Source organism: Neoarius graeffei, chromosome 1 (assembly GCF_027579695.1).
Source record: "Neoarius graeffei isolate fNeoGra1 chromosome 1, fNeoGra1.pri, whole genome shotgun sequence".
NCBI classification, from domain to species: domain Eukaryota; kingdom Metazoa; phylum Chordata; class Actinopteri; order Siluriformes; family Ariidae; genus Neoarius; species Neoarius graeffei.
In genome coordinates, this window is record NC_083569.1 from 34,184,181 (window position 1) to 34,208,024 (window position 23,844).

Below are 23,844 nucleotides of genomic sequence, written 5' to 3' on the forward strand. Positions count from 1 at the left end.
AATAATATACACACTATACAATTCTCACTCATGATACTTTGACAGTACTTCAATAACTCATGAAATATAGTAAAACAAAATGAAAACTCCATTGCACAGACAATTACAAAATAATGCAAAACAAAGGACAAGTTTTCCTTAAAAGATCTAACTGAACTCTGGGAGAAAAATAGGATCAAGACAAAAATATAAATCAATGCAAAGATAATCATTTATTCATTCAAATGAATGGTTAAAATCATAGAATGGGTACACAATAAAGGGAATTATTGGGATGCAACAGAAGTCCAAGCTCAAAAAAAAAAAAAAAAACCTACAATTGGTTGTGAAGTTGACAAAAATTCTATAAATTACAAAAATAAATAATACTTGTACAGAATTTTAATGATAAAAAGAGCAGCAATGTTTTTGGGTGACTGTTAAATAATCCCTATAGAGAATACATAGTGTCATAACATCATCTTACTCATCCCTAGTGTCCACTAGGGGGAAAGGAATAAGAAAGTCATGGCAACTAATGACAAAGTTAAAAAAAATCAATTTAGTATCTTTTCCACATGACTTACAAAGCATTTTAAAGGAAATCTGCCTTATTTGCATGAGGCAGCCATGTCTTGAGGTCCCTTGACATAGGCAACATAAACTGAAGAAGGCCCTGTGATTATTTTGGAGAGTCCAGCGGCATTGTCCAAACAGAGTGGAAATTTTATTGACAGACACTCTATCAAATGAAAGAATATATGGATACTACAGGCTCAAAATTATATGGCAATTGATTATTTGTACAACAAAAAGCATTTCATTGTGTTCTGGTCTTGTGCTTTGGCTTTGTACTCACATAGCTCTAGCTTGTCACATTTGCCTCTACTGAAGGCTCAGTCTTTGTTTATTCATGCCTGTAATTAAGCATTTTATTCCAAAAGAGGCTTTTAGAAGGAGAATCACCATTTCCTTTTCCATTATAAAATGTCCACATCTATTCCCTGGAAGTCTCAAACAGTCCTGATACCGGAGCACATGTCTTTGAAAACGTCATTAAGAATCCAGAGGTCTTTTTTTTTTTTTCCCTTCCTTTTGTGCTCAGTCACAATCCATTAGCAATATTCCTCTGGTTTGACAAAATGCCCTGATTGTTTTTACTGGATCTTCAAATTAGCTCGAGTACCTTTAAGAAGAAGAAACACTTGAATAAGAAAAACAGTTCTAGATGTTTAACAGGGTTCATACAGATGCTCTTAAATTAAATTCCAAAACTGTCAAAGGACCCACAACCCTGACCAGGGCAAAGTGGAGAATAAAAATTAATGAGCGAGTGAATATTCAAAAATTCTTTTCAGTTTTTGTTGAAGAGTGACTCAGTTTCTAGATGAACTTAGTCTCACAAACCAGCATTTCGTTACAGAATGTGGTTCATGTTGTGCCACCTTCCACAGAGTATTTGACTGTCAGGGCAGACTCTGGGTAATTTTGTCAGCACAGTGAGTATACCATGCTCTGAAAACCGTATTGTGACAGCTTGCTCAAAATATGTTTTCCTGATGAAAACCGACACACATAAGTGAATATACACCGATCAGCCATAACAATGACCACTGACAGGTGAAGTGAAAAAGATTCTCATTACAATTGCACCTGTCAAGGGGTAGGATATATGAGGCAGCAAGAGAACAGTCAGTTGTTGATGTGTTGGAAGCAGGAAAAATGGGCAAGCGTAAGGATCTGAGCGACTTTGACAAGGGACAAATTATGATGGCTAGATGACTGGTCAGAGCATCTCCAAAATAGCACATCTTGTGGGGTGTTCCTGGTATGCAGTGGTTAGTACCTACCAAAAGTGGTCCAAGGAAGGACAATTGGTGAACCAGCAACAAGGTCATGGGTATCTGAAGGCTCATTGATTTGCATGGGGCACAAAGGCCATATGGTGTAGTCCCACAGAACAGCTACTGTAGCACAAACTGCTGAAAACGTTAATGCTGACACCTTTCTGTTTAATCTCACCCCTTGACAGGTGCCACTGTAATGAGATAAGTCAGTGCTATTCACTTCACCCATCAGTGGTCATAATGTTATGGCTGATTGGTGTACACAGCTAATCGGATTTCAAACTTCAAGATTTAAATTTAAAAAAAAAAAAAGTTAAAAATGTGTTTTCCATTCAGTCATGTAAAACACTTTAGGGCCAGTGTTTATCAGATATGTGGGTATGTACAACTACAGTCCACTTTAGTAGGAACACCTGTACACATGGGCACAGACTCATCCAAACTAGACAGTTGAAGACTTATTAAAAAAAAAAAAGGCCAAATTAAATTTTTCTAATCTTCAGTTGCTCAGTTTGGGTGAGCCAATTCCCATGATGGCCTCAAATACTTGCTCGTAGCTTCAGGAGTAGAACCCAGCACGGTTTTCTGCAGTTGTAGCACATCCACTTCAAAGTTTAAGGTGTTGTGTATTCTGAGATGCTTTTCTGCACAGCACAGTTGTTTAAAATAAATAAATAAAAATTTAAAAAAGTGCTTATTTGAGTTACAAAATCCTTCTTGGCAGCTCAAACCAATCTGCCCATTCCCTCTAACCTCTCTCACCAAGACGACATTTCCACCCACAGAACTGTCACTCAGTGTTTATTTTTTTTGCACCATTCTGTGCATCATCAAGAGGCTGTTGTGTGTGAAATTCCCGGGAGACCAGCAGTTTCTGAAATACTGAACCATCCTATCTGGCACCCACAACCATGCCACCCACAACCATGCCACAATCAAAATTACAGAAATCACTCCCCTCCCCAATCCTGATGTTTGCTATGAACATTATATATAGCTCTTGACCTGTATCTGCTTGATTTTACGCACTGTGCTACTACCAACAGGTTTGGCCGATTTGATTGCTGCATAAATGAGCAGGTGTTCCTAATAAAGTGAATGTGAGTCTACAAACCCTTACATCTGCTAAATACTGGCCCTAAAGTGTTTTATATGAAGGGTGGAAGTAACAAAAATTAACTAATTGGAAAAAAGAAAAAGGTGATGAAAATGCACGTGAATTGAAAAATAGAGGAAAATTGGATGCAAAATGAAAAAAATGATAAATTACCACGTGATTTGATCAATTTAAAGCTGATTTGATTTCAACAGTCATATGATAAAAGCAAAGCTGTTTCAATATTCATTTATTATTCACAACACAAAATTGCAATTTATCATTGAAGGAAAATAGCCTCAAGAGTGGAAGTAACAAATTTGTTTGATAAAAATGGAGGTGATGAAAATACACGTGAATTGAAATAGTGTGTCATTCAAGTTTATCAAATCAACTGACAATTTAACACTTCCAGTTCACATGCATTTGTCACTCTTTTATCAATTTTTTTTGTTACTTCTACTCCTCAGTTGTGTGTGACTGAGTGAAAACATGTAATATATAAAAAAAAAAAAAAAAAAAAAAAAAAAACCAAGACTTTAAACCAGCCTAATCTCAGTCTCTAATGCCCTCAGAGGCCACATCTGTACACATTTCTGGTCACACTTCAGAATCTTGAAGTTTGAAATCTGATTAGCTGTGTATACACATTTCTGTGTACTGGTTCCAAATAAACTGGACAGTGAGTGTACATACAAATATTTTTCCAATTGGGCAAAAAAAAAAAAAAAAAGATTTAACAATTAACGTCTTTCAAGCGCTTTAAGTTCAGCAAGTGTAAGACAAGAACAAAAATGGTACCAGAGGAACCATTCTTCACAGAAAGACAGAAAAAGAGTACCGTAACTGAAAATAATATGGTATAGATAGACTACTGGGGGGGGGGATTTGGATGATCATAAATGAGAAAAAGCATACTTTATTTAAAATATTTTATAATTATATACCTTGATTGTTCCTTGACTGTTGGCTGCAATCAGCACATTGGACTCCTGTGAATTGTGCAACAGAAAAAATACTAAGACTACAGCCACAAACATTCTGTACATATCCACATTTAAAACATAGAACCAGTCACCATTCAAGATTTATTTGCGACAATTAACACTTAGTTACACATTTTATTTTCTGGACCTGGGTACCTAAAGCTTATTACAGCTTTCAGGCTTTTGGGGAAACAGCACTCACCTTAGCCAGATAGGTGAATTAAAGATTTGTTACACCTAAAATTGATCATTTTAGCTTTGTTTACTCCATAAATATTAAATTATGCATCTCCTCATTTTTTAAAAATTTACTAATGAACATGTACTTGAAAACTTAGTTTCTATTTCAGCAACTCCTAAAATCATATTCACAATTTTTCCAACTGTTTTTCCATTTTTCCCCCCTTCAGTCATATCTAAATACATTGCAACCCCACTACAATTAACTCCTTGAGGATGTCCAAATAGTTTCTTATACCAAAAAGTTCATAATACTGAAATGGACCCACTTGTCACACCACTCACTCACTCTTACATAAAACAAGACCAACTGTGTGCAACTTATATTTACACTTAATTCACTTACATCTTCATGAAGTAAAGGAAATAAGTCACTCTTTTCAATGTCAAAAATAAATGTGAATATTCAATTAAAAACTTTCATGTAAACTTCCACTTAGTAAAAGTACGTGTAGAAGTGAGGGCATGGTCAAATGTCAGCTGTGAACAGCAAGGAGTAAGGTTGAACCAACAGGTTACATGCGATGAGTTACATCCATGCCCAATTACTGGCTGTCTATGGAGCGCTTGCATGTGACGTCACAGCCGATCCAGATTGTGACAGACGCCATCTTGTCGGTCAAACGCCATATTTCTGCCTTCTACTTCTGGTTCTACTTATACTTTTACTTCTACCTTTTCTTCTGGAAAACCCTACTATATACAATTCTACTACAACGGCTGCGGCTACAAGCTCTCCCTACCTGTGCACTTTTTTTATGTGTATTTTTGCGTGTTGTTCGTCTGTACCGGACTTCAATATCCACTACAACCGTATGGACTTACTGGACATTGGTTTCCAGCAGAAAATGACGGTTTGTAGCGATTTCCATCGCATGCACAACATTCCGGACGAGATAGCGAGACCAGCGGGGTCTCCGTGGATTGTTATCGGAAGCAAAGTGAAGGAGGCGGCGCCGGGAGCGGAAGCAAAAGCGAGGCTGCAGAGCCGGCCTGTTGACTAAGCTCAGAAAACAGCCACTCAAATCTCCACTGCTAAGCCTCTATCTCTCCAACGCCAGATCCATGGTAAACAAGACGGACGATTTGGAATTACAGCTGGAATTACTTTATTTTATTCTATAATCGGCTGGTCAGTGCTATACTCAATACTTAAGTGACTTACCCGTCCAATGAGGATTGTTATTTTCTTGTTTACAAGATGCCACATCTGAGTCGCTGACAAATCCTGAATTTCTGTAAAGATAACTGTCCAGAGATTTATAAGCACGCAGTGCTTCACCACTGAACAGCGAGGGAAAGTTAATGAGGTAATTATACACGTCCGGATATTCCGCTGGCAGTTCAAAATCCACTGACACGGTCGTGAAAACTCCGTCCGGTAAGCCATAAGGGTCACTAATCTGTAGATCGTTTATTTTAGACATATATCTAATTATCTGTTCATTAGAAAAATGAGCCGTGTAGTCCGTCGGTTGAAATTGATCCATTCTGTACACGAGTGCAGCAGTATTCAGCTGTGTTTTTTACCGACAAGATGGCGGCTGTGTACTTTCCGGTCACGTGACTGCAAGATCTCTATTCATGTGTCTGTGTGTCTTTCAGATGGCCAGTAACAAGAGACAGCTGCATTCCCCTACACGCGAGTGCAACCTAAAGTCACTGAAAAGTGAAAGTAAAAGACAAGTAACAAAATGCACCATGACCTGTCGTGTCTGTCTCCCAGTACCCCAGCATAGAAGCTGTTACAGTACAATACTAGTGTCCCATCAGTTTGACTTGCTGAAGAAAGCTGCAATCCTGGATTGCTTTAATTTTCGGCTCAATCTCCTCATCACGAATTTCTCCTTCCGAGTCACTCCAAGTTCATTGACTGAGTTAAAGGTTCACAAACGGAGGAGATGATTTCTTCATCTGTTATAGAAATGACTGACAACGATACACCGGTAACCTCAATGTCCACCCACTGACTTGCTATGTTTTCTAAATCTTCACCATTCAGTTCATTCATGTGTTGCAAATCACCAATGAGGTCAGCAGTCATTTCTTCCTTTTATCAATCTTTTGATCACCTTTCTTGATGCTTGTTAGTGACGGACACCTAAACAAGGCTAGTTAAGCCTTTGTTTTATGGTGTCAATACACATTGTTAACTTGACTGGATTACTTATTGTTTGTCTCTGGTGGGAAGAGGAACACTTTTTTTTTTTGGAAAAGTCTGACTTATTGTCACTAAAGGCAAGGGACACAAACTTGGTTTGTTATATGTGAAAATTCATAGTAAGAGAGTTCATTATAGCGCAGTTGCACAAATGTGTAGTCGTATATGACAAGTTGGTAAAATGAAGATACTTGTGCAATTCAGAAGTTGTGGGAGGATTTGGAACACTTCACTGTATTAATATATTGATGGCAGGACTCCATCTTTTAATATCTTTTTGGAGTCTCAATGAGTATGTTCTTTGTTCCATTCGATGGACGCTTTATTATGGAATAAATAATGGAATAATATGGAAACCCTATATTTCATTGAAAATAGTACAAAAAAAGTACAAAAATAGCACAATAGTAAAGTACAAAAAAAAATTATAAAAAAAAAAGACATCAAATGGTGGAACTGAAATTATAGTTGTTAAAAATATATGCTCATCTTGAACTTGGCAGAAACAACACGTTTCAAAAAAGGTGGGAAGAGGCAAAAAAGACTGGAAAAACTAATGTGTCAAAAAAAAATTAATTAGGTTAATTGGCAACAGGTCAGTAACATGACTGGGTATAAATAGAGCATCCCAGAGAGGCTGACTCTCTCAGAAGTAAAGATGGGGAGTGGTTCACTGCTCTGTGAAAGACTGTGTGGGGCAAATAGTGCAACAATTTAAGAATAACTTTCCTCAATGTAAAATTGCAAAGAATTTGGGGACATCATCTACAGAACATCATTAGAAGATTCGGAGAATCCAAAGAAATGTCTATATGTAAGAAACAAGGCCAAAAACCAACATTGGATGCCTGTGATTTTCAGGCCCTCAAGCGACTCCGCCTTAAAAACAGACAGGATTCTGTAGTGGAAGTCACTGTATAGGTTCAGAAACACTTCCGAAAACCATCGGCTGTGAATACAGTCCATCACTGTATCCATAAATGAAAGTTTAAACCATACATGAAACAATATTCAGAAGCATCACCGCTTTCTCTGGGCTCAAGCTCATTTAAGATGGACTAAGATGAAGTGGAAAGCTGTTCTGTGGTCTGACGAATCGAAATTTTAAATTCTTTTTGGAAAATCATGGACACTGCATCTTCTGGGAAAAAGAAGAGGGGGACCACTTGGCTTGTAATGAACTCACAGTTCAAAAGTCAGCCTCTGTGATGGTGTGCGGGGCATTAGCACATGACCTTGATAGCTTGCACATTTGGGAAGTCATTATTAATACTGAATGATATGGATTTTGATGACAACTTATCCAAGGAAGGCCTTGCTCATTACAGCAAGACAATGCCAAACCACATTCTACATGTATTACAACTGCATGGCTCCATAGTAAAAGAGTCCAGGTGCTAAACTGGCTTGCCTGCAGTCCAAACCTGTCTCACATTTAAAACATCTGGCACACTTCCGTTTCACCTCCGGGAGTGAATGCTGGCATGTTTGGCTGCCATTACTCCACGGAATCACTTTGTGTTGTTTTAAGTGATTTTCTTCACACTATCTGCCGGTCATCGTTACTTTAAACACAGTTAGTTTGTTTTTTTACACCTCCATTATGTTCAGAATCAGAGCAACTTGCTGCTGTTTAGTACCTGTCTGGCTTCTGCTGTTTCTGGAATATAGGCTACCTGTTTACAGGACTGAGCTACCTGAGCCACTGCCTCAGGAACACAAGCTGTGGTTCTACTACTTCATCTGTATAGATTTATATCTAGGTCTACTATCCACTCTACTGCCAAGGATAAGCTAACTGTCTAGCCAACAAGAAACTCTTTGAACTGTCTACCTGCCTGAAGTGTTTGTTTACCCAACACAACCTGGACTGCTGCTACGCCGGCTCCGCTCCTGGTATTGCCTTGTGCAAGCCCTCTCATGGGTACTCTGCTGATTAGAACATCACTCTTTGGGTTAGTTTCTTGTTTGCTTTACTAGTGGCCGAGTTTCATACTTGGTGCTGTTCCACTCTGCAGGACCTGGCTACCTCGGTCACCTGTCCTTAAGAATGTCAGTGGTTTACACTTCTTGTCTAACGTACTAGACTGCCAAGGCATAGGGGTTTGGTCTAGCGTGCATTTGTTGTAGTATTGCACTAGCTGGATTAGGCTGGAACATTGGTGGTTTAATCCACCAAGCGTATCGGATTTTTACATATCGCACGCCATCCACGCAAATACATTCTACAATCGTAGTTCTGCTCTGGCTCTTTGCAAGTTACGGCACTATTGCTGGCCTTACAGTGAACATTATGCTGGTGTTCCAGAGACATGGAAATGGCTTTGAGATACTCGTCTGCTTATCTCCACAGTCTGCAAAACAAAGTTCCTGAAACCCTTCTTGCACACCAACACCTTGGCATCCTGCGTCACCCTAAATACAGACACAGGGGTTCTGGCTGGAGTTTCGCCTGCCATCACCACACGAACAACAGTGACTCGTTCTGGAGTCAGACTCGGAACTCAAATCGGTATAATGCAGAGCGTCGTGTTGTGGACTTTAAGAACCTGTGCCCCATAACTTTAAGCAAAGTCTCCCAAATTTCCGTTGCTTCTATGAATGCGAATTGTGCCTTACTCAATGTACAGTCTCTGAATTAAAAAAAAAAACAAACAAACACAAAAAAACCCAAAAACCCACCATCCATTAATGATGTAATTTTTCACATGATTATCCACTTGCTATGTTTAACTGAAACCTGGCAGATACCTAAATTAATTTATAACATTGAATGAAGCTACTCCACCTGGTTATGAATTTATTGATAAGCCACGTACAACTGGGCATGGGGGCGGCCTCGCTGTGCTTTATCGCTCCAGTTCTAAGATTGTATCAGTGCCCATACAGGATTTTTCATCATTTGAATGTCTTTCTCTGAAATTTACTGGTGGTCTACCTCCATTATTATTGCTCGTCTACCAGCCTCCAAAAGTGACTTCTGATTTTATTAGTGAATTCTCTGAGCTACTCTCATCTGTCTGTCCTACACAGCCATCTATCCTGGTTCTTGGGGATTTTAATATACATGTAGATTCAAAAAGCTGTAACGTTGCTGCCGATTTTCTGAATCTGCTACACGTTAATTTTCCCACCCAATCTAAAAGCCATATACTGGATCTCGTCTGCACCACTGGCATCACCACATCTAAACTCTGTCCTAAAGATCTTCCCATCTCTAACCATAGGGCTGTTCTTTTTAATATTGCTGTTCTTGGGCCTCTCCACCATCTCTGTGCCTCTTGCCCTTTTACATATAGGAACACAAAGAGCATCACTGTAGCTGCCTTATTAGACACACTGCAATCTAACCTTAATACTGAACCATTAACCTCATCTCCAGATGATTTAGTATTGCTGTACAATACCCATCTGGCTGATTCTCTAAATCATCTTCCCCTCTGAACACACACCATCTCCTTCTCTCACTCTGTCCCATGGTTTACACCTGAGCTTCACAAAATGAAGGCTGCTGGCCGTCAGCTGGGGTGACTTATGGCCCTTTTCCACTACCCTTTTTCAGCTCACTTCAGCTCGCTTCAGCTCACTTCAGCCCGACACGGCTCGCGTTTCGACTACCAAAAACCAGCACGACTCAGCTCGCTTCAGCCCTGCTTAGCCCCTAAAACTCGCACCGTTTTGGAGTGGGGCTGAAGCGAGCCAAACCGTGCCGAGTGAGGCTGGGGGCGTGAGCAGACACTCCCCTGTGCACTGATTGGTGAGGAGGAGTGTCCTCACATGCCCACACACGCCCCGCGAGCGCGCTGGGATCTGTAAACACCGCAAACCCGGAAGGAGAAGAATTACGGATTACGAGAATTTCTGAACCCTTATGCGCCTCGCCTCATCTATATGCTCTTGCCAGTATCTGTAAGCATTGTCGGTGACAACAAGCCACAGCACCAAGACCAGCAACACTAACGACTCCATGTCCTCCATGTTTATTGTTTACTATTCGGGTCGTGAGACTACCGCTTAAAAGGCCACTGATGTCACTGTTTGCGCTGCTTAACGACATCATCTGACGTCCACCCACTTTCGCTAACTCCACCCAATGTGTCCACCCACTTCCAGCCAGCACGGTTCAGCGCGGTTGTAGTCGAAATGCAACTCCAACAGCCCCGCTCAGCCCGACTCAGCACGGCACGGCTCAGCCCGACTCAGCCGCGTTTGTAGTGGAAAAGCGGCATTAGCCAGAAGACTGGCCTAAGAGTCCATGCCCTGGCATATAATGACCATGTTTTAGCCTACAAGGAGTCTCTAACACTACGTTCAGACTGCAACCTGAAACGACCCATATCCGATTTGTTGTGAAATCCGATTTTTTTGTTAGGCCATTCACATTACCAATTATATGAGACTTGTATGCGATCTCCAATATGAACAGAAAACGACCCAAAAGTGTCCCGCATGCGCAAATTGACACGTAATAAGCACTTCTACCTAATACGTAAACAAAAAAAAAAAAAGCACACTCTTCAAGTTTAATGATTTTCTTTTTTTGTTTGTTTGTTTAATTATCTGGTTAAAGTGTGAGGTCTCGTGTGTGTTTTTGTTTCTGAATTGAAATGAAAACGTGTAGCCTGGTAACGAGGGTTGACTCCTAAACGTCTCTCTAATTTCTATATAAGTGCACTACATGTTACTAGGAAGTAATGGATTTTTAAACTCTATATAGTGCACTCGAGCTTCAGTAGGCAGTCATTTGGGATACGGCCGCTGTATTACCAAACTCTTAATTCAGGCTTAATAATTTGCACATATTTATTTCGTCATATTAATAAACTTTTTCTACATTTTTATAAATATTTATTTAGATTGTTTATAGCCAGCTGAATTCTGCAACTTCTCTCAGCGCTGGCTCAAGGTGCATAAACACCAGTGCAGTTTGCTATGGAGATGAGGCGAGACCTGGCGATGTGGTACAGACAGGATGGTTTAAGTTATAAATCAGTTATAGAAACTGTTTTATTTAATCAGGCTAACAGATAAACATCCAGGTCCCTACCAAATCCACCATTAGCTTGATCAATTCTATAAAAGTCTATTTAAATTCTGAAAACTGTACAAATGTTGTTGTTTTCCACCAAAGAGGCGGGATTAGCCAACGCAGAATAGTGACGTTTGTCTCTTGTTGATGACGTGTAGGTCGCATGAATGCGACCTGTCCGGTCAGACTGCAGTCGCATGTGAAAATATCGGATATGCATCGGAATTAGGACCACATATCCAAGCGGCCTGGGTCGCATGTGAAAAAATCGGATCTGTGTCGTTCAGATTGTCAATAACAAATCGGATACAGGTCGCATATGGGCAAAAAAAATCGGATATGGGTCGTTTCAGGGTGCAGTCTGAACGTAGTCTAAATGAAGCCAAGCCCAAGCATTACACCACCATTATCACCAAAGGACAAAGCAACCCCAGAGCCCTGCTCTCCACCATTAACAGGCTACGCCAACCTGCGAAACCTTTCCCACTTACTCCTTCAACTGATCTCTGCTGCGAGTTTCTTGAATTTTTCCACAACAAAATTAGCTCCATTTACAATCTGCTCCAATCTACTCCCACCACCTTTAATGATGTCCCATCTCCCCTCACAGCTCCTGCTGGATCCTTCTCTGCCCCCCCCCCAAGTCAATGAATGCATTGTCCTTGACCTTGTTGCAAAGGCTAAAAACCATCGACCCATTTCTAACCTCCCTTTCATTGCAAAACTCCTTGAACAAACTGTAGCCCACTCCCCACTGGTCAAGACCTGCCTGCCACTTCTCTGCCCCCTGTTGGTCCAAATAATACATTTGTCTCTCCTCACTGGTACTGTTCCACCCTCTCTCAAAACAGCAGCCATCACTCCTGTTTATGAAAATAAATAAAAAAAAAAAAAACCCTGAAGGGGCCATTGATGACTTGAAAAACTAATCGACCCATTTCTAACCTCCCTTTCATTGCAAAACTCCTTGAACGGACTGTAGCCAATCAGCTCCAAGGGTACTTAAACCATTACAACTTATGGGAAGAGATTCAGTCTGGGTTTCAGGCAAAGCACAGTACTGAGACTGCCCTAGGAAAGGTCGCAAATGACCACCTCCTAGCTGCTGACACAGGCTACGTAAGCATCCTCATCCTACTTGATCTCACAGCTGCCTTCGACACGGTCTGTCACAACTACCTTTTAATCCGTCTGGAAACATTACTTGGCATCACTGGCACACCACTTTCCTGGTTTAAATCATACCTCACAGCAAGAGAACAGTTTGTTTCTATTGGTAATTTTAAGCCCCCCAATTCATCCCTCCCCCATGGCGTCCCCCAGGGCTCTGTCCTAGGACCTTTACTTTTCATTATTTACATCCGCTCCCTTGGCAGCATATTACGCCAACATGGCCTAGACTTTCACTGCTATGCTGACACTGCTCAGATTTACACACATACTAAGCACTTTCACACCCTACCACTCTCCAACCGATTTAATTGTCTCACTGCCGTCAATAGTTGGATGACCCATAACTTTCTCAAACTTAACCAAGACAAGACAGAAGCCACTCTCATACAAACCCCCGATATCCTACATAAACTGGCATATTTACAATTATCCTTCCCTGGTTACTTCACCACTACCCTCTGCTGAAGTAAAAAAAAGCCAAAACCTAGGAATCATAGTTGATTCTACACTTTCCTTTGACTCTCATATAAAAAATAAATAAATAAAAATAAATTACCAAAACAGCCTTCTTCCACCTTAAAAGCATCTCCAAACTCCGTTCCTCTCTCACCTCATCAGCTGCCGAGACACTCATCCATGCATTTATTACATCCAAGTTAGACTACTGTAATGCCCTACTCTTTGGAGTCTCAGCAAAGAGAATTAACTGGCTACAGTATGTCCAAAAGTCTGCTGCAAGTGTGCTCCACCGTACCAGATCATGGGATCACATCACCCCCATCCTCCAGCAATTACATGGGCTCCCAGTCCAGTACCACATCCAATACAAAATTATTCTACTTGTTTACAAATCGTTCCATAACCTGGTCCCTTCTTATCCATCATATCTCCTAACTTTGTACAGACCATCTCACACCCTGTGCTCCACTGATGCCCATCTACTAGCTGCTCAGCTTTGCTCCATGGGTGACAGGGCCTTCAGTGTGGCTGGCCCTAAACTCTGGAATGCCCTTCCACTAGCACTGCGCCAATGCACAACACTATCCACCTTCAAAACTCTGTTGAAAACACACCTCTTCAGAATGGCTCTCCCCACTGCCTCTTAACTGTTCCCACTGCTTCATTTAAAAAATTTCCATATTTTACTCCTTTTTATTTTTGTGCTGCCCCTCCTTTGTGGTGCTCTTGTAGCACCTCTTTTAAATGTTTTCTGTACTTAGTTCTGTCTGTACATCTGTTCTCTTCGGGTGTACAGTGTCCTCAGTGTTTGTGTACAGTTGTGTACTGTTCTTAAATTTTAAACTGTACAGTGTCCTTGGGTATTTTGAAAGGTGCTTACAAATAAAAAATTATTATTATTATTATTATGCACAAAATATGACAAAGGAGACCCTGAACTGTTGAGCAACTGAAACTGTATATCAGGCAAGAATGGGACAACATTTCTCTTTCAAATCTACAGCAATCGCTCTCCTCAGTTCCCAAACATTTACACAGTGTGTTGATAAAAATAGAGGCGATGCAAAACAGTGGTCAACATGCCCCTGCCCCAACTTTTTTGAAACATGCTGTTAGCATCAAATGCAAAATGAGCATAAACTTAAAACATTTGATATGTACTATTTTTTGCCCTATTTTCAATGAAACATAGGGTTTTGATGATTTGCAGATCACATTGCTTTTAATTTACATTCTACACAGCTTCCCAACTTTTTTGGAATCGGGGTTGTACATTTAATTGCTGCTGTAAGCAACATTTGTAAAAGCTATTTCTTGGCACTTCCATTAATGCTTTCCAGTATTACTCCTAGCAGTGCTGCCTTTGCATCTTTTGTGAAACTTTGGTAGAATACATCTTTAAGCCCCTCAAAACACCTGTTCACAAAACATTCTTACTTCAGGCACATCCAAAACATGTGGTTATGTTTACCAATCTGTGTACCAAAATTTCACAAACATTTAAGTTTTGTGGACTCATTTTAGACACAATTTCACTATAAACTCAGAACTTGGACCCAGAAACCTTACCCCATCTGGTAAAGCCCGCCAGCATACGGCACTGACAAACTCGTTAGTGTCGTCCTCCTTCTTGTCCTTGTCCAGAACGCTCTTCACAGTGTCAAACTTGAAGGTCAGCAATGTTTTGGAGAGCCCTTTGTAGTAGAGATATAGGGAGTTGTTCTCACTTCCTGGGGGCAGCAGAGTGAAAACTTCAATTACGATGTAAAAATGTACATACATATAATTCTCAAAAAAACAAAAACACCCACAACAACCAATGCTCATGGAGTATTAAAACCTAAGGCAGCAAGATATAAAGTGTTCATAACTAATTAGAACACTTTGTCAATGTCACTGAGAAGCTAGAATAAAAGGCAGGAATCCAGGAATTTAAAAGGGGGAGAGACAGGGGACAGTTGAGTCTAATAAGGAGGTATATAATAGGGTGTATAACTTCTGCTATGGCTCACTCACCACATGCTACATAGTCTCCATTGGAGGCCAAACCTACAAAGTTCTTCTCATTAATATGGCCTTTGAAAGAGCGCAGGCAGTGGGGCTTGTTCACATTCCACAGCTTTAGCTGGCTGTCTGTGGAGCTGTGGGAAAACACAGCAATTGTACATGCTTTCATTTCAGCACAGCTTTTTCCAGCCTGAACTACTATTGTCCCACATAGAACTTGTTTAAAATTGTAGAAATAATTATACAGCTTAAGGAAGGTTTAGCCATATACATACGCAGAGACAATCTCTTCTCCATTGACAAACTTGGCATAGGACACAGCCTTCCGGTGACCTTTGAATACCATGATGGGTTGCTTAGTGTTCCGCAAATCATAGTAGTGGACACAGTGGTCTTGATGCACATAAAATGAAGAATTTGATGCCATTAGCATTGTGAAGACAGAAATTACTATATTTCACTTACTAATTACATCACAGCAAGAAGATACTGATGCCCAGTTTATAGAAAACACAAAGCAATCTGGCAAAACTGGCAACTCAGTGTAGGGAAGGACTAAACCTGATCAATCCTGTAATCTTGTATTGGTATTGCACTGATAAATTGCATAAAAATACCAAGATCCACCATCAGTGAAAATAAAGAATGAATCCAATATGATCAGATATCAAGCAAACATGCTTTTCTTTCAGTGTCAAAGTTATACAAGGATTACTGGGACGATAAACTTAGTTTCTAATATTGACACTTTCTAGTAGTCACACGTACATTGTGTACACTTTTATAAGGAAATTTGCTAGTTAGTTTATTGAGCATCTTGCAGAACCAGCCACAGTTCTTCTCTTCTTATTTTTGCAGCATATATATATATATATATATATATATATATATATATATATATAAAATCTCATTATCTCTAGCCGCTTTATCCTTCTACAGGGTCGCAGGCAAGCTGGAGCCTATCCCAGCTGACTACGGGCGAAAGGCGGGGTACACCCTGGACAAGTCGCCAGGTCATCACAGGGCTGACACATAGACAAAAACAACCATTCACACTCGCATTCACACCTACGGTCAATTTAGAGTCACCAGTTAACCTAATCTGCATGTCTTTGGACTGTGGGGGAAACCGGAGCACCCGGAGGAAACCCACGTGGACACGGGGAGAACATGCAAACTCCGCACAGAAAGGCCCTCGCCGGCCACGGGGCTCGAACCCGGACCTTCTTCTGTGAGGCGACAGCGCTAACCACTACACCACCGTGCCGCCCATATATATATATATATATATATATATATATATATATATATATATATATATATATCAGATATGGTGGTGCTTGAAAGTTTTTGAACCCTTAAGAATTCCTAAATTTCTGCATATGACCTAAAACATCAGATTTTCACACAAGTCCTAAAAGTAGATAAAGAAAACCCAGTTAAACAAATGAGACAAATATATTAGAATTGGTCATTTATTTATTGAGAATGATCCAATATTACATATCGGTGAGTGGCAAAAGTATGTGAACCTCTAGGATTAGCAGTTAATTTGAAGGCGAAATTAGTGTCAGGTGTTTTCAATCAATGGGATGACAAATCAGGTGTGAGCGGGCACCCTGTTTTATTTAAAGAAAGAACAGGGATCTATCAGAGTCTGATCTTCACAACACATTTGTGGAAGTGTATCATGGCATGAACAAAGGAGATTTCTGAGGACGTGAAGCGCATCAGGCTGGAAAAGGTTACAAAACCATCTCTAAAGAGTTTGGACTCCTCCAATTCACAGTCAGACAGATTGTGTACAAATGGAGGAAATTCAAGACCATTGTTACCCTCCCCAGGAGTGGTCGACCAACAAAGATCAAGGCATGTAATAGTCGACAAGGTCACAAAGGACCCCAGGGTAACTTCTAAGCACCTGAAGGCCTCTCTCACATTGGCTAATGTTCATGAGTCCACCATCAGGAGAACACTGAACAGCAATGGTGTGCATGGCAGGGTTGCAAGGAGAAAGCCACTGCTCTCCAAAAAGAACATTGCTACTCATCTGCAGTTTGCTAAAGATCACGTGGACAAGCCAGAAGGCTATTGGAAAAATGTTTTGTGGACGGATGAGACGAAAATAGAACTTTTTAGTTTAAATGAAAAGCGTTATGTTTGGAGAAACGAAAAACACTGCATTCCACCATAAGAACCTTATCCCATCTGTGAAACGTGCTGGTGGTAGTATCATGGTTTGGGCCTGTTTCACTGCATCTGGGCCAGAACGGTGTGCCATCATTGATGGAACAATGAATTCTGAATTATACCAGCGAATTCTAAAGGAAAATGTCAGGACATCTGTCCATGAACTGAATCTCAAGGGAAGGTGGGTCATACATCAAGACAATGACCCTAAGCACACAAGTCGTTCTACCAAAGAAAGGTTAAAAAAAAAGAATAAAGTTAATGTTTTGGAATGGCCAGGTCAAAGTCCTGACCTTAGCACATCTAGCCACTGGGATTTTTGCCCATTCCTCAAGGCAAAATTGCTCCAACTCCTTCAAGTTAGATGGGTTGCTTTGGTGTACAGCAATCTTCAAGTTATGCCACAGATTCTCAATTGGATTGTGGTCTGGGCTTTGACTAGGCCATTCCAAGACATTTAAATGTTTCCCTTTAAACCACTCCAGTGTAGATTTAGCAGTATGTTTAGGGTCATTGTCCTGCTGGAATGTGAACCTTCATCCCAGTCTCAAACATATGGTCGACTCAAACAGGTTTTCCTCCAGAATTGTCCTGTATTTAGTGCCTTTCAGCTTTCCTTCAATCCTGACCAGCTTTCCTGTCTCTGCAGATACATCTCCCCACAGCATGCTGCTGCCGCCACCATGCTTCACTGTAGGAATGGTGTTCTCAGGGTGATGGGACGTGTTGGGTTTGCGCCACACGCGACATTTCCCATGATGGCCAAAAAATTAAATTTCAGTCTCATCTGACCAGAGAATCTTCTTCCATGTGTTTGGGGAGTCTGCCAATATGTTTTCTTATTTTTTTTTCCTTTAAGCAATAGCTTTTTTTCTGGCCACTCTTCCATGAAGTCACACTCTGTGGAGTGTACAGCTTAAAGTGGTCCTATGGACATATACTCCCATCTCCACTGTGGATCTTTGCAGCTCCCTCAGCATTATCGTTGGTGTCTTTGTTGCATCTCTGATTAATGCCCTCCTTGCCTGGTCTGTGAGTTTGGGCAGCCTTCTCGTCAGGTTTGTAGTGGTGCCATATTCTTTCCATTTTGCGATAATGGATTTAATGGTGCTCCATTGGATATTCATATATATGTTATTTACCAGCTGGGAGGTCCGTATCATGAAATACCGTGACCGAGGTCTTGAAAGTACTGACCGAGGCCCTCTGAGCCGAGGTCATGGTATTTCACCATACGGACTAAGCATATGGATTAAGCTGCTAAATAATATTTTTTTTTCTTTACCAAATTCTAACAGAAAATGAGAGCGCCTGAAAGGGAAAGCCGAGCTGCCATTTTGAATCCTCATTCACGGCTGTAATGCAAATTGCTTCCTCCTCGGTATACAAGTGCACTTCCATGGCAGGAAAACAAAACAAAACAAAAAAAACCACTACATTTTGCTGCCTATGTAGTCCCCTATTTAAACAAATAGGAATCATTCAGGATTCGGCTATGTTTTTGCTTGGCTAAGTTAGAGGTTTTTAGCCTTCTCCCGAAATGTTCTCTTTAAATTTGTCTTCCCCAGGGTAGTAAAACTCGCTTTCGCTGTGAACACTGTCATTAATCACTATCCATGCTGTAAAATTAATGCCATTTTGAATCCTCATTCACGGCTGTAATACAAATGGATTCCTCCTCAGTATACAAGTGCACTTCCATGGCAGGGAAAAAAAAACCCTATATTTTGCCACCTATGTAGTCCCCTGTTTATACAAATAGGAGTCATTCAGGATTCAGCCATGTTTTTGCTCAGCGTTAGCAAGTTAGAAGTTTTTAGCTTTCTCCTGAAATGTTTTCTTTTATTTCTTCTTCCTCAGGGTAGTAAAACTCGCTTTCGCTGTGAAGATGGTCATCATCACTATCCATGCTAGAAATGCTGGCAAAAATTTATAAGATTTTTGATAACCTTATAAATAAATCTTATATAAAAAAATAAATAAATAAAATGTTGACAAAAAAATTCTACTATATTTGTTGTTGTGAACGAGTGAGTCGCCAGAGGTCCGTACCATAGGATACAGACCCTCTTGCCAGCCAATCAGAGTGCAGGATTTGATGGAAACCGCACCACGAAAAAAATAAATGCTTTTATTCCATGGAAACAGTGGATTGTATGTATAATCATTCCTAGTGTTTTCTCGCCGACTGGATGCACACTGTCAAAATGGCGAACCTGTTCAAAATTAAAATTCTTTTTGTTAAATTTGCCTATTTTTTTGTGGATGTGTCCATATCATATAAAGAACGTTACACGGTGGCATGAAGATATGAAATTTATCTTCTCGTGTTGAAAAATATTTCACTCTTTCACTGCACTCACTTGTGAATATGCTCAACACTCAAAGATAAACTTCACATCTTCGCACAACCGTATAATATCTTTTATATAAAGTTTTAATATTTTCTGGGTACTACCAGTATTGGTACTGGAAAGGAACAAGGGTCATTACTAAGTGGCACTAAACAGCCAAATGAATACTATACCTGCACAGCCAAATGCAAGGTGATACCTAGATGTTGGGCTGAATTTGACACAGCACACATTGGCTTTGGCTTCAATGCTGGCAACGGAGTTATCCAAGTTCGTGGACCACAACTTGACTGTGGGGAAGTAAAAAGAATTAATATTCTAATTACACATTCAACAGCAGTAAATCTTAATGTTATTGTGAGCTACATACATTATTAGTGGGATCATCAATTACACACCTTTTGCATCATCTGAGCCTGAAGCCAAAAGTTTGGGATCCATAAGGTTGAAATCAACACTCCAACATCTCTTCTCGTGCTCCTAGAAAAAAAAAAAAATGTCCAAAAGAATTCAATTAGATGTGATTTTATATACACAAGGAATGAACGATAACATGAATGGGTTACAGAGATTAAAATGCTGAAAAAAAAAAAACTGAATAGAGAAAGTAGGATGTATTGATAAGATGGTATGTCATTATGGTTAGAGTATAAGTGCTACATTGTACTATTCTCCAGTAGCTTTAATAAAGTGTACATTTAAATAGATAGAACCCAAGGCTAGAGAAATCAATAGAAATGCCTGCACCACAAGTTTACTCCTTATTGTTACTAATTTGTATGCCAGCAATATCCTTAAAATGTACTTCAAACAGGATGGAAACTACTGAAGAAAAACCATTTCAGACATATGACCCTGTTCTGACCTTGATCCTATCACTATGATCAAAGCAGCAAAACTTTTTTTTAATACAACTCTAAAATGTGGCTATAGCTGATCATCAAAAGCACACAGAATATTTTATTTCAGTTGGCAATGTACCTGATAAACTTTTGACCTCTGGCCTGTAAACCCGTCCCAAAGGATCACTGTTCCCTCATAGTCACTGCTTGCCAACAGGTTCTTGTGGTAGCTACTCCAGCTGATACAGCTGAAGAAGGAGGAGGAGAAGGAGAGAGGTGATGGAAGTGATGGATTTCCATCAATTATGTTTTGACAAATGCACCTCAAGTATCTTTATATGAACTGACAATTGTTTCACCTTATTTTGGAGTTGCATGTCATTTCGTTGACAGGATAATGAATGTCCACAGCATCCTGGATCACCGTTCCATACTCAAAAACTTTAATTTTCTTGGTGACACCAGCAATGGCGAAATAATCACAGTCACGGTCAAACTCAATGCTGTGAAGACAATGTTGCAAGTGTGAAGATGTTACAAGTCTTAAAGTGCAATTTAAGTTTCTTTATTTGCTCACTGCCATTTTTTTGTGCATCTCAATAGTTCATAGTTATCAATTATCCCTTTCCAATTATCCATATTGTACAGAAGGAGATCCTGATTCATTTTCTTTTGCACATTATTTAATGTCTTAATTTTGTGATTATGCTATTGTTAAGAAGTCATTAAATTATTGGTGTGCAAGACTTTTCCTGAAGGAAGTGCAATCCTGAGCTCAGGTTACTGTATCTTACATGTTCTTGCTTACCCCTTTTTGACCAACAGGGAACAGGTTCAGTTCTGATTCACGCACCAAATTTTGAACCCTTCAGAGCATTTCAACCAAGAATAAACTGGTTTGGAACCTGAAAAGGTTGATTCCCAGCTGGAACCAAAATATAGCTTCCCCCAGTGTGACACAGGATGACGTCATCAGTGGGCATGCCATTAGTTTGGAAAGGAAGCAGAGTGCAGTAATGGAGAACACAATGGAAAAAGATAGCTCTTCAGAAAAAAAAGGAAAACAAATATCTGCAATTATTAAAAAAAAAAAAAACCACAGGGAATCAATGCGTTCCAACATCTTGCAACTACTGTGCACTCCCGTTTTGCATTATGCAACGCCCTCCATTCATGACGCATTCTTGATTATAATGGTTCCACTCAAAACTGGTGAAAACATGGGCTAAGAATCCTTAACATAACCGGTTCAAGAACCTGTTCCCTGATGGTCGAAAAGGGGTATCCATGATTGTGAGGGTCTCCTCCAAAAAAACGTGCAAGTTGACTGACTACTCTAAACAGACCGTTGGTGTGAATATGGTAACAATAATATTTTCTACTGAATTTAGTTGATGCCATTCTCCACAAACATAACCAAAAACACAATGTGTTCACAAATTAAGAGAGTTTTCATGATTTGTTAACAAAAACAATATTGTCTTGTTAACACGCAGCTCCTCCCTCAGGCTATACAACACGTCAGGAGCAGGTCACAGATTTTGAAACTTGACAAGAATTAACTAAACTATAAAAAAAACAAAAACTGGAATTTCCAGAGATCTTTGTACAGCAGAGGCCTCAAGTTTACATACACCTAGACTAACGCAACTTAAGTTTCAAATGCAAACTTAATTGTTCACAACTCCATACATTTCATGTTGCTATACATTTCCTGCATTGTCAATTAGTGCATTTACTTTATGTGCATAAAAGATAATTTCAAAATAATATTTAAGACAGATTTATTTCAGCTTTTATTTCCTTTCCCAAATTTTCAGTGGGTTAAAAGTTTACATACACCTTGTTAGTATTTTTTGGCATCGTCTTTAATTGCTAAATTTAAATCAAACTCTTGGGTTGCCTTCCACAAGCTTCTCTCAATTGGTTGAAATTCTTGCCCATTTTTCTTGACAGAACTGATGTCATTCAGGTTTGTGGGTCTCCCATGACAGACATACTTTCTCAGTTCAGTGCACAACTTTTCTATTTGATTCTAAAGGGTCAGGGCTTTGTAATGACCACACTTTCACTTTATTGCCTTTGATCCATTTTGTTACAGCTTTGGTGGTAATGTTTAGGATCACTGTCCTGTTGGAAGACCCAGCTGGGACTAAGTTTTAACTTTCTGGTTGAAGTCTTGTGGTTTTTTATGGCTTCATAAATCATTCCTCATGGTGCCATTATCTGACTCGAGAACACTCCTCCAAAAGGCTAGATCTTTGTCCTGGTGATCACCTGTAAACTTCAGTCCGGCTTTTTTTTTTATGCTGGTCTTGGAGCAGGGGCTTCTGCCTTGCACAATAAGCCTTTCAAGCCATAATAAAGTCGGACTCTCTTAATGATAGATGTACATATTTTGTACATTCTTTGGCCTCCAAACCTTTCACCAATTCCTTTGGTGCCGTTTTGGGGTTCAGTTGAATTTCTTGACCAACGTTTGTTAATTCCACAGAGTTAATTTCCTGAACAAAGTAGTGTCCCAATTTTTTTTCCATGTTTGCATAGAATTGTTTGTAGAAATGCTCATGGTACTTTCAAGTTGTTTGAAAATTGACCCCAAGGAGGACTCGGACGTGTGCAGATGTAATTTTTTTCTGAGGTTTTGGCTTAGCTTGGATTTCCCTGTGGTATCAAGGGTAGAAAGCCACTTGCTCTAAAGGTTGGCCCTTTTCAAGCTACATATGCACACCCACATAACTTAATTATGCCATTAGCCAATCAGAACCTTTGACAAATGACAACAAATTCATGATGGCAGAGAGAGCCAACGACCCACAGATCACCCTAACGACTCTAGGCTGCTAACACCATTCACACCCAGCCCCCAGGGGACCTACACCTACAGGATGACTCAACGACCCAGGTGACCTCAATGATTCCCTAGTGGCGGCCATCTTGTGGGTCAAGCTTACCGTACGGGTCACTGAGCACACATTGCTAGCTTTAAATAGCCTGCTTGGGTTCTTTTGAAGACTTTGTACTCGCGCGTTACAATGGTGCACACCTGTTGTATTCATGGCTGTCGTAATAGGTCAGATGATGACGTCAAGCGGAGCTTTTATGGAATTCCCACTGTACGGGAGCATGAAGGCGAGCAAACAAAGAAACTCAGCATACAAAGGAGAAATCTATGGCTTGCGAGAATCAACCGCAAGGACTATCAGCCTTCCAAACACAGCAAAGTCTGCTCCGATCATTTTATAAGTGGTAAGTTGTTTAAATAAACAAACAATCAATTGTGTTTAAGTTTGTTTTTGGAAACCAAAACATCATGTAAACAATCTCTGGAGAATGCCTAACTGGAGCCGCTGAGTGTACGTTTACATTGTAATGTACACTTAATATCGCTCGTTTGTCACGTTTCTATTTGACACTTGTCACTTTACTCACGCAAGGGTCATTTTTCAAAAACATTTTAGGTCTATTCTGTATGATTTGA

The 23,844-nt window shown here is 40.0% G+C and overlaps 1 protein-coding gene across 2 annotated transcripts in view; it reads right to left on the reverse strand.

The window, feature by feature from the left end:
- Positions 1-189: 189 nt before the first annotated feature.
- Positions 190-23,844, reverse strand: part of cop1 (COP1 E3 ubiquitin ligase) — a 59,837-nt gene continuing 36,182 nt past the window's right edge. For both annotated transcript variants that reach the window (XM_060931141.1, XM_060931132.1), the window contains exons 12-20: positions 20,723-20,866; positions 20,503-20,611; positions 19,920-20,001; positions 19,695-19,811; positions 15,253-15,370; positions 14,987-15,111; positions 14,540-14,700; positions 3,870-3,914; positions 190-1,165 (exon numbers count right to left, since the gene is read on the reverse strand). In XM_060931141.1, the coding sequence (XP_060787124.1) occupies positions 1,148-1,165; positions 3,870-3,914; positions 14,540-14,700; positions 14,987-15,111; positions 15,253-15,370; positions 19,695-19,811; positions 19,920-20,001; positions 20,503-20,611; positions 20,723-20,866 (919 nt within the window). In that variant the 3' untranslated portion in view covers positions 190-1,147. The remainder of the gene's footprint in view (positions 1,166-3,869; positions 3,915-14,539; positions 14,701-14,986; positions 15,112-15,252; positions 15,371-19,694; positions 19,812-19,919; positions 20,002-20,502; positions 20,612-20,722; positions 20,867-23,844) is intronic.